We start from the raw sequence: 22,809 nt of genomic DNA on the forward strand, positions 1-22,809 counted from the left end.
CCCTGTTCTGTGGCAAGCCATGAATGAGGGGATACATGTAAAGCTCTTAGAACAGGGCATGGCACACAGATGTCCTGTGAGATCCTGCCATGAACGGAATCATTCCTCCCCTACTCGCTTCCAAATTCATATGTTGCAGTCCTAACTCCCAATATGACTGTATTTGGAGATACAGCTTTTAGGAGGTAATTAAGGTCCTAAGAGTAGGGTCCTAATTCAACAGTGGCCTCAGAAGAAGAGGAAGAGAGAGATCTCTCTCCACATGCATGCACCAAACAAACAAACAAACAAGGCCACGTGAACAAAATGGCAGCTGTCTGCAAGTCAGGAAGAGGGACACAGAACCCAACCATGCTGGCACCCTGATCTCGGATTTGCAGCCTCTAGAAATGTGAGAAAATACATTTCCGTTGTTTAAGCTGCTTTGTCGGTGGCATTCTGCTAGGACAGCCCGAGCTGACTAATATAAGAATTACAGAGCAATAGAAGAATTCCCCATTTCCTGCTTAGTGCCTGACATATGGCAAGTCCCCAGTAGCTGTTTGTTGACTGCTATAATAAAAGTGGCCACAAAGGCCAGCGTCCTGGTAAGAACAATGTGATTTCCTTACCCTTATGGGGGCAAGAGGGAGCCCTGTTCGCGGGCCAGGGTGCGGCCTCAGCAGGCTTGCAAGATCCCCCAGACTATGTGCCAGAACAAGCAGACAGGCTGTACCAGGAGCCTTTCCCAGCTGGGCTGCAGCTCAGGGTCATTGCTGACCATTTCAGGGCAGTGCCAGCACTGCAGACCACGGTTTCCATGGGAGAAAGCTCCTCTTCCTCTTTTTCCCCCCACCCACACCCACCCCTGGGAGGCCTAATTACCAGCCTCTGCGGTCTAAAGTGGGAAGAGTTTGCCTATATTGGGTGTCCACCTGTAAATCCACCATCAGGATAGGTGGGCACTGGAGCCAGGTCCCACTGATGCTGTTGGCCTCTACCCTGGCAATCCCAGTAACCCCTCATCTGGGGCTCGCAAGGAGGGAGCAGGCTGTGGCCTCCCACCTCCCCACTTATCAGCTGTATCCTAGGGGCAGAGACAATGTATACAGCACATCGTGTGGTCATCTGCTCAGATTTGCTCTGCAAGCCTGGAAGCTCCCAGAGGGCAGGGACCATGGCTGTCCTCTTCCTACCGGATCCCCAAAGCCCAGGATAGAGCCTGGGCCCCAACTATTTACTGACTGAGAGGATCATCTTGTCTGCAAACTGCCTGAAGCTCAGACCTGGGACATAATAGGTGCTTGGTACACGGTAATTCCCTCGCCTTGAGCCCTGGAATGACCGATCGTCCCAGGCCCCCAGGGATTCTGGAACCTATGATCTTTCTAGAACCCCGTAGTCCCAAAAGGAGAGGGTAACAGAAGCCACGTGGTTAAAGCACACTAGGATTCACACTAACATTTGCTGAGCACCTACTGTGTGCCAGACATGGTGCACAGTTGACTAAAGTATCTGATTTGCTACTCAGATCAACCCCGGGAGGTAGATGCCATCACCCGCCACTTTGTGGATGAGGAATGGAGGTTTAGGGAGGTGAAGGAGCTTGCCCAGACTCACCCTGCTGGTGAGTGGCAGAACTGAGATTTGAACCCCGGACTGCTGGACTCCACAGCTGGACTCCCAGCTTGTCCTTCGCAACACACAAGAGCTGCACATCGGCATGAGGCTAGACTCATTCCTTGACACCCAAAGCTATGCTGGTTCTGAGCTCCCCAGCAGGGTGGCTTCTCCCTCTTCCGGTGGCCCCTGGCCCTGTGATTCCTCCCCTGGTCCTGTGATTCCTTCCAGTGCCCCAGCTTTGGAAAACGCTAACTCCATCCACCCTTAAGAAACACCCTCAAAGCCATCCTGCAGCCACTGTGAAACCTGAACAAGGGGTGGGTGGGGTGAGGTGGGTGGTGGCAGGGCCGGGAGCTGGATACAGGGCATTTCTGTCGGGGGCGGAGTCTCACTGACTTGTTCCAATTTCCTGTTAACCTCTGCCCACCCCGGGCCTCAATTTTCCTAGGCAGCTGTACACACCTAAACGAGCAGCAGCTGTACAACTCCGTTCCTACCCTCTGCTCCTCACAGGGGAAAGGGAGGAAGAAGAAAAGGAAGCCACTTGTGGTTTCCAGGGACAACAACTGGAAACACATCCGCAGACACACAAAGGAGGTTTCTCCTGGGATGCAGGAAGCTGAGGCCTGTTCCTGAGGGCAGGGAGGACACTCGCTCAGAGGAAGCGTGCTGAACTTGGCTCAGGGATGCACTGAGCCCAGGGGAATAGCCTGGAACCTCTGGCTTGAGGAAGAAGGCGGGCCACTATATAGCAGGAAGTCCTGCCCCCAAGCAAGGGCAGAGCCCCTCAGAGGAGGACTCAGGGGTGCAGAGAACCTGGGAGCCGGGAGGGGGGACCCAGGAGCCATCTGGTTCCAGCCCTTGCAAGACAGCTGCATTCTAAGCCCCGGACCCTGGGAAGTGACCTGTCCAGAGTCCGCACTGCCACTTCTCTACGGAGCAGCAGCTCCCAGTACAAGGACAAGGCGAAGGCGTGGCTGGTCCGGGGTCCTCCCTGCACAATCCTGTCAAACTCTGGGCTTAAGGAATAGGAAGATGAGGCATCCTTACCCATGGCTGACCTGCTTAGGTAAGGATGACCAAAAAGGGCACATCCCTTCCCCTGGTTTTCCTGCAGCGCCTGGATAGTGGACAGCCTCGATACCAGGATTCAGGTGAAGTGGCCAGTGTGGGGCAGTGGTAGCTGTGGCCCCCTCAGGCCCAACATCTGCAAAATGGGGATTCTGCCACCCACCTCATGGGGTGGAGAAGGGGCACATAGAACTCTCCAGACGGCAAGTCGCTCCTCCTCGCCCCACCCCTCATAAGCTTGGCTGTTTCCTGGACTGTGGTTGCATCTCCCTCAATGCAGCCTGCTCTGGCACTCTGGTCCTCCCTGACATCCGGTCTCCAGGCCCAAAAGAACCGAAATTCCTTCAGTGACTGCAGCTCTGACCTTTCCCCAGCCCCCAGGGGACACAGGAGGGAAAGTGAGCTGGGGGTGCAATAACTTGCGAATGTAATGGGTACCCAAGGCTCAAATCATGGCCCGTGCCTGGACCTTCTATGAAGACAGGGCCCGTCCTGGTTCATCACCATGAGCTGGTTCTATGGGTGGACACATTGCCCTCCCAGCGCCCTGCCATGTAGAAATCTTCCCTCACTTGGTGCATCCAAACAGGTAATTGGGAAGGGGATCTGGGATCTGGAGACCACCCCTCCTGCTCTCCATGTCCCACACACAGCCCTGGTGGCTGAGTTGACCCAAGCATGGCGTGACCTCTCTCCCCACCAGCCAGACTGGCTGAGCAGGGCCCTTCTTCCCCACAGAGCATGTGGGCAGCTGTGCGGGCGTGCCAGGGAAACGTTTGAGACGGGCTGAGACACCAATCCCCTCGGCCTTCTGGTCAGCAAAGGAGGCCTGGGAGGCCTGAACCCCGGGGCTGGGCTCCTCTGTGACCTCAGTCAGGGAACACATTTCATTTTCTGAGCCTGCCCTGAATGTGAATAAAGCCTGGGAGGTGTTGGCCAACAATTCTGAACCCAGCCAGGTCCCAGGGAGCAAAGGGAGAGGGATTGAAAATGCAGATCCCCAGGTCCTGCTCCAGGCTCTGGAATGTGCAGGTTGAGAACCAGGCCTGGCATTTTGGGAAGAGCCCCTGGGTAGCTGCAATGAGCATGCCCTGGAATCTCTGTAACCCAGAGAATCTCTCTAACTCAGAAACTCCAGGGAAGCTCCGTGATCCTAAACGAAGCCTGCATCTTCATGCCGAAGCATGAAAGCAGGGGACAGGGCATCCTAGCCTGCCAGGCCCATGCAATCTACTGCAGGCAGGTGTCCCATCAAGATGGAACAAGAGGCAGGACAGCCTCTGGCCCTCCAGAGTCACCTCCCAAATCAGGTACTCCGTGAGCCTGATGTTAAACACAGAATTCTTTTCAGAAAACATCAAATTCTAGACTTGAAAGTTCTGGAATCTCGCCTCCTTTCAGGTTGGTGGACACCAGGAAAAACACCTCCAAGAATGGGGCCAAACAGCTTAGCTCAGGCCTTTGTTTCCCACTCAGGACTTCAGAGGACCTCACGGAAGACTTAGTTAAAGACCAAGGCAGACGGGGTGGGTCCTGGGATCCTCTCGCACATGAATACCTGGATCCATTCATTTGACAGATACCTACTAAGCCCCTACTATGTGGCCAGTCTTGGGTACTGGGGATGCAGATAAATGCAGCAGACAGAGGTACCTGCTTTGTGGAGCTGACAGTTTAGTGGGGGCAAGAGACACAAGAAACAGATAAAATATTTTAAATGTGGTAGTCAGGGAAGGTCACAGTGAAAAAGTGACATTTAAGCAGAGACCTGAAGAAGGTGAGGAAGTGAGCATGTGGATACCTGGGGAAACTGCATTCCAGCAAAGGGCAGGTGCAAAGGTCCTGGGGCAGGTGCACACCTGGTGTGTTCTAGGAATGACAGTGCGGAGGCCGCTGTGACTGCAGCAGAGGCCAGGAGAGGGAGAAGAACAGGAGCTGAGGTCAGCAGGAGTAGGCAGTCAGATGACATGGGCCTCGCAGTTCAGACTCCAAGTGAGACGGGAGGATCCTGGAGGGCTTGCTGCAGAGCCTCAGTCTGATTGGACTTATTTATGGGTAGGAGATATCTTCAAATACACAAGGTATGACTGTCTAAGGATCATTTGTGGCCTTAGAATCTCCTGTCCCAGCAAATAAAGAAATACATAGGCAAAATGGCCTGCTGCAAGGGCCAAGAGAGTGCAAGAATGTCCCTAAAAATAACATTGTAGACTGCTTTTCCTTAGCACGAAAGATCGACTGCCCTGAACATTTAAATGTGGTCACTAGGGGTCACTGGTGCTCCCCAGGCCTCCAGCCGCCCTGCTCTCTGGCCCAAGGTTCTTGCTGAACTTGATAGTGCCAGCACCTCATTACAGCTCCAATCCACAGTTCAGTACTGAGGACAGATTCGCCTCCTAAGCATTCCAGTGACCTAATAGCGACCCTTTGCACCAGCCCTGTGCCGCCCTTACAGGTCCATGCCTCCATGCTGAAGACCTGGGCTTGGTCCCAATGGAGCCCCCAAAAAGTAGTCCGAGAGTCCAGCACCCCCAGAACATACCCGGCATGGAGAAGGGGGACAGGAAGGCAGCCTCCACCGGCTCTGGCTCCGGGGGTGGTGGCTGTGGCGGCGGCTGTTGCTCCTGATTCTGCTGAGGGTCTTCGGGGTTTTCCACAGGAACATTCCCGTTCTCAATGTTCTCGTGTCTCCCGTTTTGAAGCGGCTTGCTGCTCACACCGTTGGCCGAGTTGATCAGTCTCTGCCGCTGTGTGGACAGGAGGCAAGGCATGTGATAAAGCATCATGCTATTGCTATACGCTGGGTTCCTCACATGCACCCTGCTCTTACAGGTGCCTAGAACAGCATCCCTGGGGACAGGTTTGCCTGAGAATCAGCCCCAGGACCTTGGAATCCTTCTAAGTGTGGTCATTTCCATTTGTATGGTTACCAGGAAGCCTTTGAGGATTTATCAGAGGGCCTGGGCCACCCCTTCCTAGTGCCAGCTGGACAGCCCAGCCCATGACACTGGTAACAGCCATTATTCAGGGCTCTCCTTGGCGACGTTCATAGCTGCCTGAAGATGGCCACAGGAAAGGCCCTGCATGTATTTTGTAATTTTTAATTTTTTAGGCACATTATACAAAATGTACACTCACTGCCGGGTGTGGTGGCTCATGCTTGTAATCCCAGCACTTTGGGAGGCCAAGGTGGGCAGATCACTTGACGTCAGGAGTTCAAGACCAGCCTGACCAACATGGTGAAACTCTGTCTCTACTAAAAATACAAAAACTAGCTGGGTGTGGTGGTGAGCGCCCATAATCCCAGCTACTCAGGAGGCTGAGGCAGGAGAATCATTTGAACCCGGGAGGTGGAGGTTGCAGTGAGCTGAGATCATGCCACTGTACTCCAGCCTGCGCAACAAGAGCAAGACTCTGTCCAAAAAAAAAAAAAGTACACTTACACTAAGTGCACAACTTAATGATGTTTTACATCAAGATGTATAACATTTCCAGCCCCTTCAAAGACTCCCCCCAGGCACCTTCCTAGTCTATATACCCCTACTCCAGAGGTAACCAAGGCAACCACTATGCTGACTTTTGTAAACATTGATTAGTTTTCCCTGAGCTTGAACTTCATATAAATGGATACAAGTATTACTGTGTATTTTATGACTGGCTTCTTTCAGGCAACCAGTAGCCATGAGATTCACCCAGCTTGTCGCAAGAGTCAGCAGTTTGTTATTTTTCATGACTGTGTAGTATTCTATTATATGAATAACCCACGATATGGCTTTGCCTATTGATGGGCATTTAGATAGTTTCCCCTTTTTGGTTGTTATGAAGACTGCAGCTATGCACATTTGTGTACATGTCTTTTGTGGACATACACCCTTTCAGTGTGTGTCACTGAAATTTTTAGAGCTAAAAGTATCCTGTTCAATACCCTCACATTAAGTGGGCTAGTGGCTGATGTGAGATTAAAGCTCAGAATTCCTTCCTCTGGACCCGGCTTCTCCAGCTCTCCATGCTGCCTTCCAGGTAGTTCAATCACAACATAGTGGAAGATAAAGTCTTCCCAGCAGCTTAGCACATTTAGGGCATAATAACCAGTATCTCAGCAACTTACCAAAACCTATTCCTTTCCCGGCTATATATGCCATGAAAAATATTCTATAAACCCCAATCTCTAAATCCTTAAAAGTTATTCAACCCTCCCTACCCTCAGCACCCAGTGGGTACAATTAACACATATATGAAAGATGCCCCGGATTCAGTCAAATTTCATTGATTCAAATTTCACTGAATTGGACCAAAATGATTTGCAATGATTCAAAGCTTTGGAAAGGTGTTTCCTTTTCTTAATATACTTTCTACAGAGAGGGCACAGTACACATGAAATCAAAGACAAATGTTTATAATATAGAACCTGTAGGCACTGTGAAATATCGTTCTTTCATACAATCTATGTGTTAACTATTAATTATCAGCACTCACAGTTTGAAGTCTACCAACCCATCTGCTTCTCAGAGTAAGGACTTAAAATTCCAAAATGATACACGCAACAAAGCCTGGAAAAGTTGGTGAGCAATGACCCTATCTTTGCTATACTGTTTATACATTAAATAATATTAAAATTATTATCTCTGCAAATGAGAAGTAAAAGCACCCCATTTAAACACAGCAAGAGTGAAAAGGAAGCCTCAGAGGTCACTGCTGCTCATTAGTGTCTCAGGTTTTCTTCTGGAGTTGTTCTGTCCACAGAGAACAGGTGTGAACTCATCTTTTTTGTTTTGCTCTAAATAACATTTTAAAGAAACAATCCATACTTCAGGCTGGCCTTTCTCCAATTAGTTCTACTCTAGTGCCTGACAAAATACTTAGTGAAATATCTCAGGCATGGTATTCGATTGCTGCAGGCTTTAAAATATCTCTTCAAAGGATAATCTGCTGCCTGTGGGTGATGGGCAGGCTTCTGGAAGCCCCAGGGCATCCTTCCTTAAACAGGTGCAGTGATCAATGACACCAGGAAGAGCCCTAATAAGCCAGGGCCTCCTGCATTCAAGGCTGCTCACCTTTATGGTCCTTCAAGCAAACTCACCTCATTAATGATGATCCTGCTGGCCATCCGTAGTCGGGTCCTGGGTCCAAACTTATTGGTGATCATGATTCGTAAGCCAGCTTCGGGGAAGGTGAACTTGGGAGGGCTGGAGCTCATGATCTCGTCCACCATCACCACGGGATTCTTGCCATACTGTGGCTTCTCCTTCACTATTGAGCACAACACTGTGATTAGTGCTGATCTCTCTGAGGACAACACCCAAGTGCTGGGGCCACTGACTTCCCCTTGCCTTGTGAGCTGCCCTAGGCTGTGGTCCTGGCAGCTGGCAGCCACCTGGAAGTCTGGATGCCTGGCTTCAACTCCTCATGTCAGGCAAAGTGGATCACCGGCTTTGAAACACCTGCTGACCTAGTGTGTGAAGCCCAGTGGTTCCCCTTGCTCCAGGACCACTCATGGGCAACTGATGCTCTTCTCCCCTCTTTTCCGGGACCCAGTCTTGGCTAATTACGAGGGTCTTTCAGTTCCTTATCTAAGCCTTACCAGGGCAGCCAACCTACAATACAGACAGGGGCCTACCACTTTTCACCCACGACTATGAGGGGACCTCTCTTTCCCCCGTTTACAGAGGCTCCGATGAAATTTTGCAAACTGACAAGGGTCCCCGGGGTGGAAAATGTTGCAGAGCAGCGGGCACTGGCTCTGAACTTCCTACGAGGCCACCTACTCTGTCTGCAGGAGAGGATGCTTGTAACTTTGTTCTGTACAGGGCAAGTAGTGAGGTCAAAGATTTAGATCATGGGACCTAGACAGGCAACTGAGACCCAGGAGAGGAGCCTGCTTGTTTGAGGGTGCACGGTGAGCTGCTGGCTGAGCCCAGTGACTATAAACCCTGACACCCTCCAGAGGGAGGCTGGTCTCTCTGACCCCTTCCTTCCCCTCACAATGGGGAGGAACAAAACTCCCTGTCCCCAGACCTCTTCCTTGCCATCTTCATAAACCTGCACCGTGCTGGTATCCTTGGGAATTTAACATTTGACTCCAGATCCCTAGGAGGGTCTAGTTACAAAACTGCTCATGAACACAGCATGCAGAAGCAGGCAGACTGTTCCCCTCCAAAGGGCTATAAAAATGGATACAACTGTCCCTCTGCACTGGTTACCAGCTCCTGGTGTGTCCTGTATGGGTTATAGGGTAACCAGGGAATAGGTCCGGAGAGCAAACCCGTGCAAGAGTTAATAGCACAAAAATGCAGAAATGCACACCAGACACACACACACTCCTCACCAAACAGGCAGCAAGGCTCAGCAGACAGGAGGCGTGTGGGTTAGAAAACAAAGCCAGGAGAACATGCATTCGTCAGAGACGGACGCTAACCTCTAACGAGGCACGCGGCGCATCGGTGGGCCGGGCTTATGGTTGTTTGTTTTGCTTGAAATGCAGGTGTTATCGCGTGGACGAAAGCTGACTACTTACAATTTAGAAGAGGAGGAGAGTTAAGGAGACAAAGGCCAACAGAGACTGCCAGAGACGATTAGCGTGCGGTGGATGCCGAGAGTCTGGGGCAGCACTCTTGGTGGTGGCGAAGATGCCAGGGGTTATGTGCTGGAGGGTGTTAGTAGCGGGCTCCTTCTATGGGAGCTTCAATCCTCGGGGCCTCTGGCCTTCGGGACGGCTCCTGTCCTGGCTGATTCGATGGCTCTGCTTCCACTTTGAGAAGCAGGAGCCCCCCGACAGCTCATGCCCTTAGCCCCTCACTGCTGCATAAAAGCTCGAATCCCTCCCTGCTCAGAAGCCTCCATCCCAGAGGGAGGTGGAACCCACAGAAACCGCAGGCCTCAGGCTCCATCCTACAGAACCCGCCCCAGGCCAGGTACTGCTCGGGGAACAAGTGGGCTCAGAAGGAGGGAGCCTGGAGTCTGTGAGACAAGAGTCAGGCCTCCCCCTTCTCCAATTCCAGGAGTCCAGGCCTGCACCCCCCAATTCCTTCCACACTCTCTAGGCAGTTTTCTCCCTTGGCCCTTATCTAAATGCATTCACTTTGATAAAAGCTACAGGAAGATGGGATTCTCCTTCCTTCCCCAGGATGCCTGGCTCCCAGGACACCTTGTCCTGGTGCCCCCGACCAACGACAGAACAAGGGTGTGTGCCCACGCCCAGGGTGGCTGCCCAGAAAAGAACTCAATGACAGCACATTCTCCCAGCAGTTCAGCCCAAGGTCAGGCATCACCCCCAACTCTCCCCACTATAAACCAAGGCTGTGCCCAGGGCCGGGGCAGCCCAGAGGGGTCCACAGTGCGCCTCTCAGGCGAGGCTGGCAGGCAGGTGGTCCAGGCTGTGTTCCAGGCCACCTGAGAAGCACCAGGAGGCTGCTTGGGTGAGCTGAGCCACACAGCCTTTAAGAACGTTTCAGTACTCAAAGGCCTTTTATCAGTGCGATGGGGAAAAAGCTTTCTCCCCACTTTTCCCGTCAAGGAGTTGGAGGATAAAACTTCGGGTTTTCTGTGGGAAACACAAAAACTGAGAACAGCTCGCTCGGGCCTGAGAGAGTGCTCTTGAGAGAATCTCCCAGGCAGCACCCTGTGCCTTCCTTTGGGTGGGGTGGCCACACGGCGACCTGCCTGGAGCTGGGCACAGGCAGAGAAACTCCGATGTCATCTCCAGCTAAGAGTCCATGACACCGCCCTTAGGAAAGGCCCCAAAGCCTTGGCCTCCCCAGTCCCGCCCGGGGTGTCACCGGGGGCTCCTTCCTCCTGCTTCAGTTGAGTCTACGCAGGGGACAGTGCAGAGCAGTGACTCACACATGGCCCTCTGGGAACCTCTTATGAGAGGGGCAGTAAAAAGTGGTGTGAAGAAATCCCCACGTCTGCCTCTCCAGGTCTCCCCTTTCTCCAGTTCCAGACGTCCAGGCCCGCACCCCACTTCCCTTCACACTCTCTGGGGACTTTCTCCCTGGGCCCTTATCCAAATACATTCCCTCTGATAAAAGCTGCAGGAAGATGGGATTCTGCCTCCTTCCCCAGTGCTTGGGGGCAGTCCCGTGTCCAGTCTTCCAGTTTTCCAGAAAATGTCCTGGACTTAAAGAGATTTGGGAGGAAATAAACTTGCAAGGAAGTGCTACTGTCACAGGCACAGAGTGGCGGAGACAGTCACAGCAGTGCCAGAAAAGGCACCGTGTGGACAGTGGCCTCTGGGAGCCTGGGTCGCCCTGAGAAACTGAGGAGCTGAGGCCCCCATGCTGCGAATGAGAAGTGCTTCCTGCAGGGTCCTGGGGGGTCTCCTGGGTTGGCCACAGGGTGATAGGCGGCTCTTGGGTGGGCATCTCCCACCAGGCTGAGTAACTCAGCACACAGTACTTCTCTTCCTCGCCACGAAGGCCCAGAGGACCCAGGAGCACTATATATACGACAGGGCAGCAACCAGCCTCTGTCCTGCCAGCCTGTGTTTGGGGACCACCTTGGGGCCACTACGCCCATAGAGTTAAAATCCGACATAGCAGCCCGCATGGCTCCTTCCCCTTCTGAGGTTGTCCTGGAAACGGGCTTCCCCTGGGGTAGCCTGCTCGGCATTTACGAAACGACACACGAACCAAACTCCACGCTCATCAGCTCCTCAGCTTTGCCCTTTGTGGGTGGGCCTCCGCAGCCAGGTTGTGGCCTGGACCGCACCCCGCCGCCCTAGCAGGCTTCCTCCTTCTATATGGAGAGACTCCTCCCTCTTGGGGGTTGCCTGAGACAGGGCAGAACAGACTCCCAAAATGCACATGGGAGGAAGCCATGCCCTCATCGGCCCCAGGAAGATAACTGGAGAAGGGGCCCAGAAATACAGCTTCCACCCCCAGATGTCCCAGACACATCTGAGACCACCTGGTCCCACCAGTGACATCACAAAAGAGTTCACCTGATTAGCCCCAGGCCATGGAGAATGGGGGGGAAAGAGCCCCCAGATACCAGTGCAAGGCGCTCACCTGGTGAAGGCCTTGCCCAACACCGAGGGTGGCGCTCAGACCTGTTTTTCCATACTGATTGCAAGAACCAGCCCAGGCTCTGCCACTGATCTGGGCTAGCGTGAACGCTCTCTCCTTCCCGGCAGCTGCCTCCACAAAGGGAGCCACCTGGTCACTGGCCTTGGATTATTCAGGTTTCCAAAGAGGCCGTCAGTCAGGTGCAGATGATTCAGAGAATTCGGTAAGACATGACAGGAGATGGCTCTGGAGGCCCAGACCCCCAGTTCCCAGACAAGAAGGCCAAAGAGCTGCGGATGAGACAAGGTTGCTGCCCCAGGGGAAGGGGCTCCCTGGCGGGGCTCTCTGAGGTTGGCCTGGGGATGCCTGCCCAGCTTCGTGTCTGCCTTTTACTGGCCTTGTTCTTGCTCCGGGCGACAGTTCCCAGCCTGAGAACCGGTGCTTTGTCCAGAGCCCTTCTCCATCCAGGACTGGGCCTGGCATTTGAGAAACTGTAGGGAGGCCCAGGCTGGCTCTGCCGCCCCAGCTCCTCAGCTTCCTGTCGTGGGCCCGCACATGGGTCAGGGACCCCACGGCATTCTGAAGAGCCAAACAGGCCTTGCGCCTTCCCCAGAAGGCGTGGGAAAGCTCCCAGAAACGTGGCTGTGGTTTTTCTCTTTCCTGCTGTACTTCCCTCTACCCCTGCCCCACCTAAGCAAAACCCCATCTCCCATACTGACTCTCGCTCCTCACTTAGGGCACCTGCGGTCAAAGGGAAGAGAGTGACAATTTAGAGGGGGGACATTGTGAGAGGCTGTGTGTGTGTGTGTGTGTGTGTGTGTGTGTGTGTACACAAAAGAGAAGGAGAGAGTGGCTTCCAGGACACATTTCTGCCCACTCCTGTCTGCTCAGCCTTACCTTGCCTCAGCAATGGCACGGAAGGGTCATCATAGCTACCGTCATAGAAATCATTACCAGCCTCCAGCTCACTGTTGACCGGGTTGCCGTTTGCAATGCTCTTTTGTTTGATTGTGAAAAAGGCTTGCATCTTCACATTGTACCTGGAAGTGAGGGAGGCAGGAGGTCAGGGCAGTGGAGAGGATTCCCACGGACTGGGCAGTGGGGGATCACACCCCATCCCTGCGCGCAGTCAGCACAGAGCAGGAGTGGCGGGTGGCAGGGGAGGTGTGGAGCCTCGGCTTTTCAACCGGGCTGACAGTTTCCTGACAGGGACCTGGGAACACTGTGTTGTCTGGGGGCACCTGCTCCCATTGAGCTGTTGGTGGGCTTCCCGGGGGCATGAGAAACCTTTCAGCCAAGAAGATGACTGAGGCTTACTTAATGGAGCCTGTCCTAATAAAGGAAGCTCGACCTCGCCTCTGAGCAGTCTCGCAGGGGGCATTACCAGACCTGTCCTGTCTCCCCCAGCAGCAGATCTTGCTCCCAGGATGCTCACGGGCAGCCCCTGCACCACTCACAGCCAGCACTGCCATCACCCCTGAGGGAAGAGTCTCTCCATCTCAAAGAACCTCAGGCGGGCTCCTACTGAAAGGCACTCAGATTGGAGATCATTTAAGGATAATGCTCTTGCAGTCTGACAGTTTATCACCCATTTTTATAAAACATTATAAATGTTTTATATAAATGTGGGATTTATATCCTCATAAAACTCAGAGTGTTGTCTTTTTAATTACGTATCCAGGTACGAGGAGGAAGATAAACCTGAACGTGGCTCAGCTCATGAGTAGGGGTGTGTGTGTGTGTGTGTGTGTGTGTGGGGTGGGAAAAAAATATATGTCATAAAATTGACCATTCTAACTACTTTCCCTTTTTAAGTGCACAATACAGTGGCATTAATTACATTCGCATTGTTCTACAACCATCAGCACGGTTCCCAAAACATTTGTATCATCCCAAACAACAACACTGTTCCCGCTAATCATTAATTCCTCCTTCTTTGCTCCCCAGCCGCCTGCACTGACCTCTGATCCACCTCTATGAATGTGGCTCTTCTAGATCCCTCATGTAAGTGCAATCAGACAATATTTGTCCTTTTGTGACTGGCTTCGTCCACTGAGCATAATGTTTTCCAGGTTCATCCATGTTGTAGCCTGTCAGAACGTTATTCCTTTTTCTGGCTGCATAGTATTCCTCGTGGGTAGTTTTGAGATGGTTCTGACCTGGGTAGCTTCTGGAGGGGCTCAAGGTTGCATAGCCTGAGTTTCCATTCTCAGTACTATCAGTGGCTGCAGTTGTGCAAAGCACTGGCCCAGAAAAGTGGCATTTTATGAAGCCTGGGGCAGAGGTTAATCTGCCTGGCTTTTTGAAAAGAGTGGTATTAAATTATCAGAAGGCTTCTAGAGATAGCACAAGTGAGTGGTTACCCTGGGGCATGGAGAAGCTGCCCAGAGCAGGGAGGGAAGGAGGTCCTTGCATACTACTTATTTGGGGAGCAGCCCTGTGGTCCACACATCAGCCACCTGCATGATTCCCCTGGCCTCAGTGTGGACGGCACCCCCCGAACAGCATCTAACACCCCTCCCCTACTCCAGCTGTGCCCCAGCAGGGCGTCTCCCAGACAGCTGGGGCTGGCCTCAAAGGATGAAGATCTGACAGATGTTTTTCTCCCTGCTGTCACAAAAGGCTATAGCAAGCAGCGGGGCAAGGCGTCGGCAGCCCCAGGGAAGAGAAAGGGCACTTACTTCATGATCAGAATATAAAACACATACAAGATGATGAGCACCAGGCCTTCCCACCTCAAAGAGAGAAAGGAGATTGCGGTTAGAGCTCGGGGCCTGGGGCAGGTGAAGGCTGGGACTGAGGGGTCCAGGAGTGGAGGAGGGCCGGATGTCTTTACCTCCCCCGCCCCTAGTGCCGGGCCCAGAACCCGGGCATGTGAGAGAGATCCCCCAGCCTGTGGCTGTCTTGCCACCAGCAGCCCTCTTGATGATCAAGCAAGAAAAGCTGAAAGGTCTCTTCTCAACTATAGAGGTCTGCAGGACAGAGGTGGGGTTCCCCCAGCTTCCTAGAAAAAGGAGGGACTAGGGCCACCATGTCCCAGGATTCATGGAGGCTAGTGGCCTGAAGTCACGCAAACTCAACCCTGAGAGACCCTGTGATCACCCAAGATTCTGGGCAGGAGCCAGAGAAGCTGTGGGTGTGGGTGGAAAGGGGCCCAAGTCCTGGAAGTAGGGCCTGAGAGCTGACTGAATATGCGGCAGGTGGCACAGGAGTCTCCCGGGCCTTATGCTGGGCATGGAAGGGTTGGGGTCTTCCTGGGATGCACCATTACTACCCTCTGGTGCACCCCACCCAATCCCATTAGCAGTGGGGATTTTCGTAGCTCTGACCACAAGCCCCTGGCGGAGCACACAAGCTTTAGCTTGTTCATCCACTTGACATGTATAAACCAAAGCCCATTATGTGCCCAGCATGGGCTACAGTTGTTTTGGGAGCTCTTCCTTTGCTGACCTCCAGATCATGGAACCACTGCCATCCCAACCCTGTCTACAGATGACAAAAATGAGACCCAGGAGTTCAGAGGCTTTCCTGGGGCCAGACAGCAGGTTACGGGCCAGGATAGGACCAGAACCAGGTTTCTGGGGGCCCATAGCACACACCTGCTCAGGGCAGGTAGCTGATGTCCTCAGCCTGATTGTCTGACTCTATTTCCATAAATAATCATACAGGATGCAGCCTGTAATCCAGACACTTTGGGAGGCCAAGGCAGGTGGGTCACTTGAGCCCAGGAGTTCAAGACCAGCCTGGCCAACATGGTGAAACCCCATCTCTACAAAAAATTAAAAAATTAGCCAGGTGTGGTGGCATGCACCTGTAGTCCCAGCCACTTGGGAAGCTGAGGCACATGAATCACTTGAACCCAGGAGGCAGAGGTTGCAGTGAGCCAAGATGGCACCACTGCACTCTAGCCTGGGCGACAGAGTAAGATTGGGTCTCGGGAAAAAAAAAAAAAATCATACAGGATGCATGCAGATTCTGAATTGTTGGCAATCAAAAGAAAATGTTTATGAGTTATGAATGTCAGATGCATTCCCATGCTATCAAATAGAATGGAAACATCAACCTGTTCCTCAGAAGTTTGTGATTTATGTATCTGTTTTGGTGGATGGGGTCTCACTATGTTGCTCAGTCTGGTCTCAAACTCCTGGGTTCAAGCCATCCTCCCACCTCAGCCTCCTTAGTAGCTGAAATTACAGGTGTGAGCCACCATGCTGGGTCATGTATCTTAATTAAGAAATTAATTCCTACCTCAGTGTCTTAAAGATAAGTCTCTATATTTTCTTTTGACATTTTCTAAAAAGTCTCATTTTTACAGTAATATCTTCAAATCACCTGGAGTTTACCTTTGTATAAGGTGTGAGGTAGGGATCTGATGTTGTATTGTTCTGTGTGGATTCCCAGTTGTCCCTGCAGCATTCAAGACTCTATTCCTAACTCACTGCCTTATCATGACATCTCTGCAATATCCCCCATTCCAGAAATAGGCACATTAATACATTCCATATTGGCCCATGCTTATCCCTTTGCAAAATACCATACTGTTTTCAGAATTTTAACTTTATAACACATCGTGACACCTAGCAGGACAGGACTATTAAGGGAAACAATTTTTCACACTTTGACAGGATAAAGAAAGGCATGATTGCTTAGAATGATATCTTTTTCTACTTTCACAAGTTGATAAGCTTAAGTTTATGAAAATAATGTTTAAAAAGATTCAGGGAACCCAACAAACAAGGATACTGGAAACAACAACAAAAAAGAACAATGAAAAATACACTTGAAAAACTTACCACACAATTTGTTCATCATATATGAACTGTAAGGCAAAAGAAACAGAGTTGAGGTGGGTGGGACATATTTATTTCCAAACAAGAACAAGCACAGACACCCAGGCACCCAGAGCCAACGTATACTGGCCTTGTTATATGTGTTATGGATCCATTTCTGAGCTGCTCACCTACAGGCCTTTCCTTAGTGTAGCCTAGGCCAGCAGTGTACTGTATTACATAGCCCCAGCTTAGCACAGCCACCCTCAGAGATATGTCCTGTGCTTTATAACAGTCCAAGTAGCTACTGGGGGCTAACCTGGCAGAAGCCTCCCCTCATTCATGGAACAGAATTGCTATAAGCAAGAAATCTCAAAGACTGAAAGATAGCTTGTGTGTGCATGGTGTTTGTGTGTGTATGGGGTGTGCATGTGTATATGTGGTGTGCAAGTGTGTGTTGGAGGGTGTATCTTTTTTTTGTTTTTGAGACATAGTCTCGCTCTGTCACCTAGGCTGAAGTGCAGTGGCGTGATTTTGGCTCACTGCAACCTCCGTCTCCCAGGTTCAAGCAATTCTCCTGCCTCAGGCTCTCAAGTAGCTGGAATTACAGGCATGCACCACCAAACTCGGCTATTTTTTGTACTTTTAGTAGAGACAAGGTTTTACCATGTTGGCCAGGCTGGTCTCAAATTCTTGACCTCAAGTGATCAGCCCGCCTCGGCCTTCCAAAGTGCTGGGATTACAGGCATGGGCCACCACACCCGGCCTTCACTTCATTTTTGTAAATCAAAGAATTTTTACATCATTTTAGTGAATCCTTAATTTTCTAATAAGGTAACTGTCATGCAAATTAAGGAATGATTATACTTTGCTCTGTTTGGAATTTTATCAGGAGTCGTTCATTATTGTGGAAAATCACATCATCAACATCGGCACCACCCACGGGGTTTAGGAGACAGCCCAACACTTGGGCATCAGTCTGCATTTGTACTAGACGGTCTCAGAGATTGTTTTTGTGTAGGAGGGAACCAATCCCTTCATTGGCTCTCCTGGCTTCTTCATGCCAAACCATTTACATACTGAAAGATGTATTCTTTTATTATAAATTACATTTATTTCTCCTTTATATTATAGTTAGGGCATATGCTGACCTGTTTGAAATCGTGTATCCGTAGATTGTTTCATCTGTAGAATCATCTCAGACATCTACTTTTTGGAGGGTGTGGTAGGCAGCCTGTAGGGGGTCCCCATGCTCCCACTGCATGACATTCATGCTTCCCTAGCACGTGGGCTGCCCCTGGTGACTTGCTTCTAACAAACAGAATACTGCACACGTGGCAGGTATCACTCCCGAAAGCAGGTTAGGAAAAGGCTGTGGCTTCCATCTTGGTGCCTCTGGCCCTTGCTCTGAGGGAAGCCCGCAACCCAGCTGAGAGCTGCCCTGTGGAACAGCCAGCAGCCCAAGGCCTGCCCACAGCCACATGAGTGACCCTGCAAGAGCAGCCCCGCCCACCAAGCTCTGTGATGATGCTACCCTGGCTAATGCCTTAACTGCAGCTTAGCAGAGGACCTGGCCTAGAGGACCCAGCTATACCATTTCTGACCGCTTTCCCACAGAAAGTGGGAGATAATAAATCTTTGGCTTAAACTGCTGAGTTTTGGGGAAATTTGTTATGCAGCAATAGGGCACTAATACAGGGGACATGACTGTCTATATAAAGTTCACTCTAGGTCTGGTTGAGAGCTGTCACTCAGAGGCACATTCCACCCCTGAAGTTTGAGTGTGCCCTGTGTACATGTCCCTTTCCTCCACTTCAAAATTCTTTTGTTTTAAAATGCTCCCCTGTGGATGACATGCTCCTTGGCTATATCTGGCTGTGCCATCCACCTCACTATCAAGTGCCATGATGTCACCCCAGCCCTTGGGGCCCACGTGGGACACTCCACATCACTCCAACAGGTCCAGGGCCCCCTTGTGAGCTCCTCTCCTCTTCTTCCTCTCCTCTTGGCTCCTCTCTTGCTCCCAGCTGCTCCCTCTGCCTGCCCCGAGCTGGCCTGCTCCCTCTCCCACCCTGTGGGCAGCAGAGCCAGAAACTCTGCATTTTAAAACCAAGCCCACCAAAGAGTAACCAGGGCCTACGTGGGGAGCAAAAGGGCCCCAGATGAGCAAAGTGCCCTAGCTGAACCGCACGGGCTGTGGGACGTCTGCTTCTGAGGCCTTTGTGTCTTCAAGATGGCCCCTGGATTTGCTCCACAACCAAGGTGCGGGGTCTGAGGTTTTGGGGAAAGGGAGGCACAGTGCTGGGGGTGGCATAGTGCGGGAGGTGGGGGGCTGCTCATTGTGACCACAGTGAGTGGCTGGCACACCCCACTACTGGGTGCTGTGAGTCCTCTCTGGTCCCAGTGCCGAGGCAGAGATGGGCAGGGGTCCTGGGCTTTCGCAGGGTCCTGGCCAACCTGACCTTGGGGGTGGGGGGGGCGACTCACCACGATGAGCACGATGACAGAGATGGTGTAGTACACGGAGTCTCGGCACACGGCCCACCACGTCAGACGGACCACCTGCCGGCAGAGCCCCGTTGGCTGCTATGAGCAGGGGGATGAGGAGGGGGTGCGACTGCCCAGGCCTCCTCTCCTCCGCAGTGCAGGGCACACGCACAGGGCTCCTCCTCCTAACTCCAGCCCACACTTGTTCTTTGTTATATTTGGGGAACAGAATGAAACCAAGTAATGTTCTCAAGCCATGGCAAAGCAGCCCCCTATTCCTCTGAGGTCAGAACAGTGCGTGTTTCACAGCAGAGGCCAGAGGCTCTCCCTCTCCACCCGATCCTGGCAGCTTCAGGCACAGTCAGCTGCCCACTTCCATCTCCCTCCGCAAGGCAGGGCCTCACTCACGACCCGCCTCTCTGAGGTCAAGTCCAACATTCCCCTGGGGCTCTGAGGATATCGAATGGGGTATCAACGACAATCCAGCTTCATGCTCCCTGTTGGGGAGGCTAAAACCAGGCCCCAAATATATCCAGAATCCAGCTCAGCTGTCCTGTGGGTGTCCCCACTGCTACCCCAACCTCTTGTCATAGAGGCTCTTCCCCCACACTTCAGGGCATGCGTCTGCCAGGCCCGAGGAGAAACCACTGACCTGGCCAGCAAACAGTCCACATACTCCAATTATGCACAGGATGTTGAACACGGCGGAGCCCACGATGGTGCCCACCCCGACGTCCCCGTGGGTGATGAACACCCCTGGAAAGGAAACACACAGGCCCTGGGCCTCAGACATGCACCCCAGCCTGCCCCTTCCTCAGTGTCCCCTTTCACAGGAAAGTGGGTTGTTTTACTATCAAACAGAGCATCTGGGGAGCAGAAGAGAATGGCAGAAGCCGTGGCAGAACCAGGGAGGTGGAAATGCCGCCGGGGACCAGCTACTCCAATCTTCCCTTTTCCTCTGAGCAGCTTTATTCAGATATGATTTGCCTGCTATAAAATTTACCCATTTAAATATACAATTCGGTAGTTTTAGTATATTCACAGAATCATGCAACCAAAACCACAATCTAATTTTAGATTATTTTTATCACCTTAAAAAGAACATTTTTATCACCCCTCAGCACCCTACTCCACCCCATGCCCCAAGAAACCACCCACCTACTTACTGTCTCTCCAGTTCTCCCATTTCACAGATGAGAAAAGTGAGACTCAGAGCTGACAAACGCCCCCACTGCTCTGGGCACCAAACGGACTCTCTAGATCCTGTGTCTCAGGCTAGAGGGGATTTCTTACCAATAACAGAGGCAAACAGCTCTGGCGTTGAGCTTCCTGCAGCCATGAAGGTGGCTCCAGCCACATCTTCACTCAGATGGAGTCTCTGAAACAGAAGTGACCACAGACCCTCAGGGTGTGACGTGGGGGCCCTGGACATCACTGGATGCTCCACAGCCAAGGAGCATGCAGGAGAGCAGTGCTGCAGCCAGAGCCAGACCCCTCTGCCCGCAGCCTCTCACCCCGGGGACATGCTGTCTGCCTTCTGCCATCTGCCCTCCACCCTCCACCAGGCATTCCACTCAGAGCCCCTTCCCCCTCCCCTACCTATCTCCTTTCTGTTTGTCCTCCAAGTCCCTGACCAAATAATGTCTCCCTGATGAAGTCTTCCTAGGCATCCACTCAGAGCCAGCCATTTCCCTCAGATATATGATATGCTTTATCTGCTGTTACTGAAACATGAATTTCACATGAGGGTTTGTGGTTCACAAGCTTTGCCTTCCCTCACCGGATGATGAGGGCAGCAGCTGGTCTTCCCGTCTTTGCATCCCTGGTGCCTAGTACAGGGTCTGGGACACAGTGGTGCTCCACAGGCGCACACCAGTCTAGTGACCATCCCCTCCCATGCCAGTTTTGGGTACTGGGGGCCTCAGTAAGAATGTCAGCATTGTGGATTTGGAGGCCTCTGGCCCGCAGCTGGGCCTTGCATTCTGGAAGGCCTTCTCCACGGCAGGCCTGACATCCGGTGGCTCACAAAGACCCAGAGGTACTGGTTTCAGGGTTAAGCTGGCACGGGACAGGGTGGGAACTCATGGTCGAGGCCTGTTCTGCCTGTCCAGGCCATATCTGGCCACAGAGCCCATCCTCTGATCTAAAGTGCAGTGTTGGAGGCTTTGGATGTTTGGAGAAACCATGGAGACTGAGGGTCTGCCTGAAAACCAATCTGGAGGCACCCACTCTGTGGTTCTCAGAAGGCCCCTCAGGGCAGGACTCACCTCCACCAGCCCCACCTCCCAAAGTATCCCTGAGCAGCCCTGGGCTCTGCGGCCACCGAGGAACCCACTGATGAGCTATCCTTGGAGGGGTCCTCAGAAGGGTCGGCACTCTGGGCTTGACAGAGTCTGGGGTGGTGGCACAGCAGTGTCTCCAGGACAGAAGCCGGCCACCTTAACCCTGACAAAAATCAGAGTTCCACAGAAGAGGCTCTGCTCCCAAAGGATCTCCAAAACTTTCAGCAGAACCCAAACATGCTGCCTCCTGTCCTCCCTCCTCCCTGCCTTTGCCTGGGTCATTCCTTCCACCTGGAACGCCCTTCCCTTCCCTCTCTGCTTGCTAAACTCCTTCCCACTTCTGAAACCTGGACCCAATGCCACCTCCTCCACAAAGCCTTCCCAGATTTCTCCCCCAAGAGAGATACTCCCTTCTCCCTTTGGCTCCCCTGTCCTTTAATATCTCTGACTGAGCCCTTGACATCGGTCTTACCTACATGGCTAAGACCACCACCCTTGCTCACCTCCATCTTTAGGGATACAGGTAACCCTATAGGGCGCATGGCACCTCCACTGTATGTGGCCCTACACTGTAGTCACCCACCTTTCACCTTCCACAGGCTCCCATCAACCCCATTGCTATGGCCTCCCCAAGCTCTCAGCCTAGTGGTGGGTCCTAGGTGTGTATTCAGTAAGGATCAGCTGCCTGCATCCTTCCCAAGGGCCCCCTCTGGAAGGCAGAAGCAGCAACACTTTTAATAACTGCTGTCGCTGCAGCGCACACTCCACAGGGGCCCTGGGTGGACCCTCCTGCACAGTCATCCCAGTGGGCATTTGCCGACTCTGCTCCTCACCCTCCTCCCCTGGCTCCGTTCCCTCACTGACAAGCGTCTGGATGGAGGCGAGCACAAGGCTCCATCTGAGGGGGTGTGAGGTAAGGGGAGGCCTTTGCACGTTTGCCAGGTCACTGCTTAGCAGGCCCAGGTCCAAAGTAGCCAGTCCCAACTCTGCAAGGACACTGAGCTCCCCAAGCTGGGCCCCGAAGGGGGAAAGTCACAGGGAAGCACCTGCCCTAAACAACCTGCCTTCCCAGCTGCAAATGTCACCATGAAGACATGGCCTCAAACACACGGGAGATTTCACAGGGATGAAGGCTGGCAAAGCCCTGGGCACTGTGCACACAGGAGGTGCTGCAAACGGAAGTCGATTTCCTTCCTTGACTAGAAGCCAAGAGTAAGGTGGAGCAAAGAGATACACTGGGATCTTGTATGTGAGGAGAAATAAGGAAAGAAAGTAAAAAACTAACAAAATAATTGTGGGGGAAAACACCAGCATGCAAAGGTGAGGACGGAAGGGAAACTCCTGCCACTGCAGCTTGGCATCCCCCTGGCGGGGGGGGGTGGTGGGCCCACCTGGCACCTGCCAATTGCAGCTGGTGACAGGCAATGCTCCACTGCATCTGGCAGGCCTGCCTGTGCTTTGTACTTAGCCAGGTTGAACACACATGCCAACAGCCTGCTGTGGACCCAGTGGTTCTCGGTAGTGATCTCACACTGGGAGCGTTTTCTTCTGCCAAGTTCTGGGAGAGGCTGCCATCCACCAAGGCTAATTCGAGGG

At 52.4% G+C, this 22,809-nt stretch overlaps 1 protein-coding gene across 3 annotated transcripts in view; it reads right to left on the reverse strand.

Moving 5' to 3' along the window:
• The window catches only part of SLC24A4 (solute carrier family 24 (sodium/potassium/calcium exchanger), member 4), a 189,426-nt gene that overhangs the window by 42,543 nt on the left and 124,074 nt on the right, over positions 1–22,809 (reverse strand). For 2 of the 3 annotated variants that reach the window (XM_011991760.1, XM_011991758.1), the window contains exons 5-12: positions 20,225–20,309; positions 19,584–19,687; positions 18,932–19,006; positions 16,469–16,494; positions 14,357–14,410; positions 12,573–12,715; positions 7,754–7,923; positions 5,216–5,420 (exon numbers count right to left, since the gene is read on the reverse strand). In XM_011991760.1, the coding sequence (XP_011847150.1) occupies positions 5,216–5,420; positions 7,754–7,923; positions 12,573–12,715; positions 14,357–14,410; positions 16,469–16,494; positions 18,932–19,006; positions 19,584–19,687; positions 20,225–20,309 (862 nt within the window). The remainder of the gene's footprint in view (positions 1–5,215; positions 5,421–7,753; positions 7,924–12,572; positions 12,716–14,356; positions 14,411–16,468; positions 16,495–18,931; positions 19,007–19,583; positions 19,688–20,224; positions 20,310–22,809) is intronic. The other variant, XM_011991759.1, reaches the window with a different exon arrangement.

This window comes from Mandrillus leucophaeus, unplaced genomic scaffold (assembly GCF_000951045.1).
Source record: "Mandrillus leucophaeus isolate KB7577 unplaced genomic scaffold, Mleu.le_1.0 Scaffold4, whole genome shotgun sequence".
Classification (NCBI taxonomy): Eukaryota; Metazoa; Chordata; class Mammalia; order Primates; family Cercopithecidae; genus Mandrillus; species Mandrillus leucophaeus.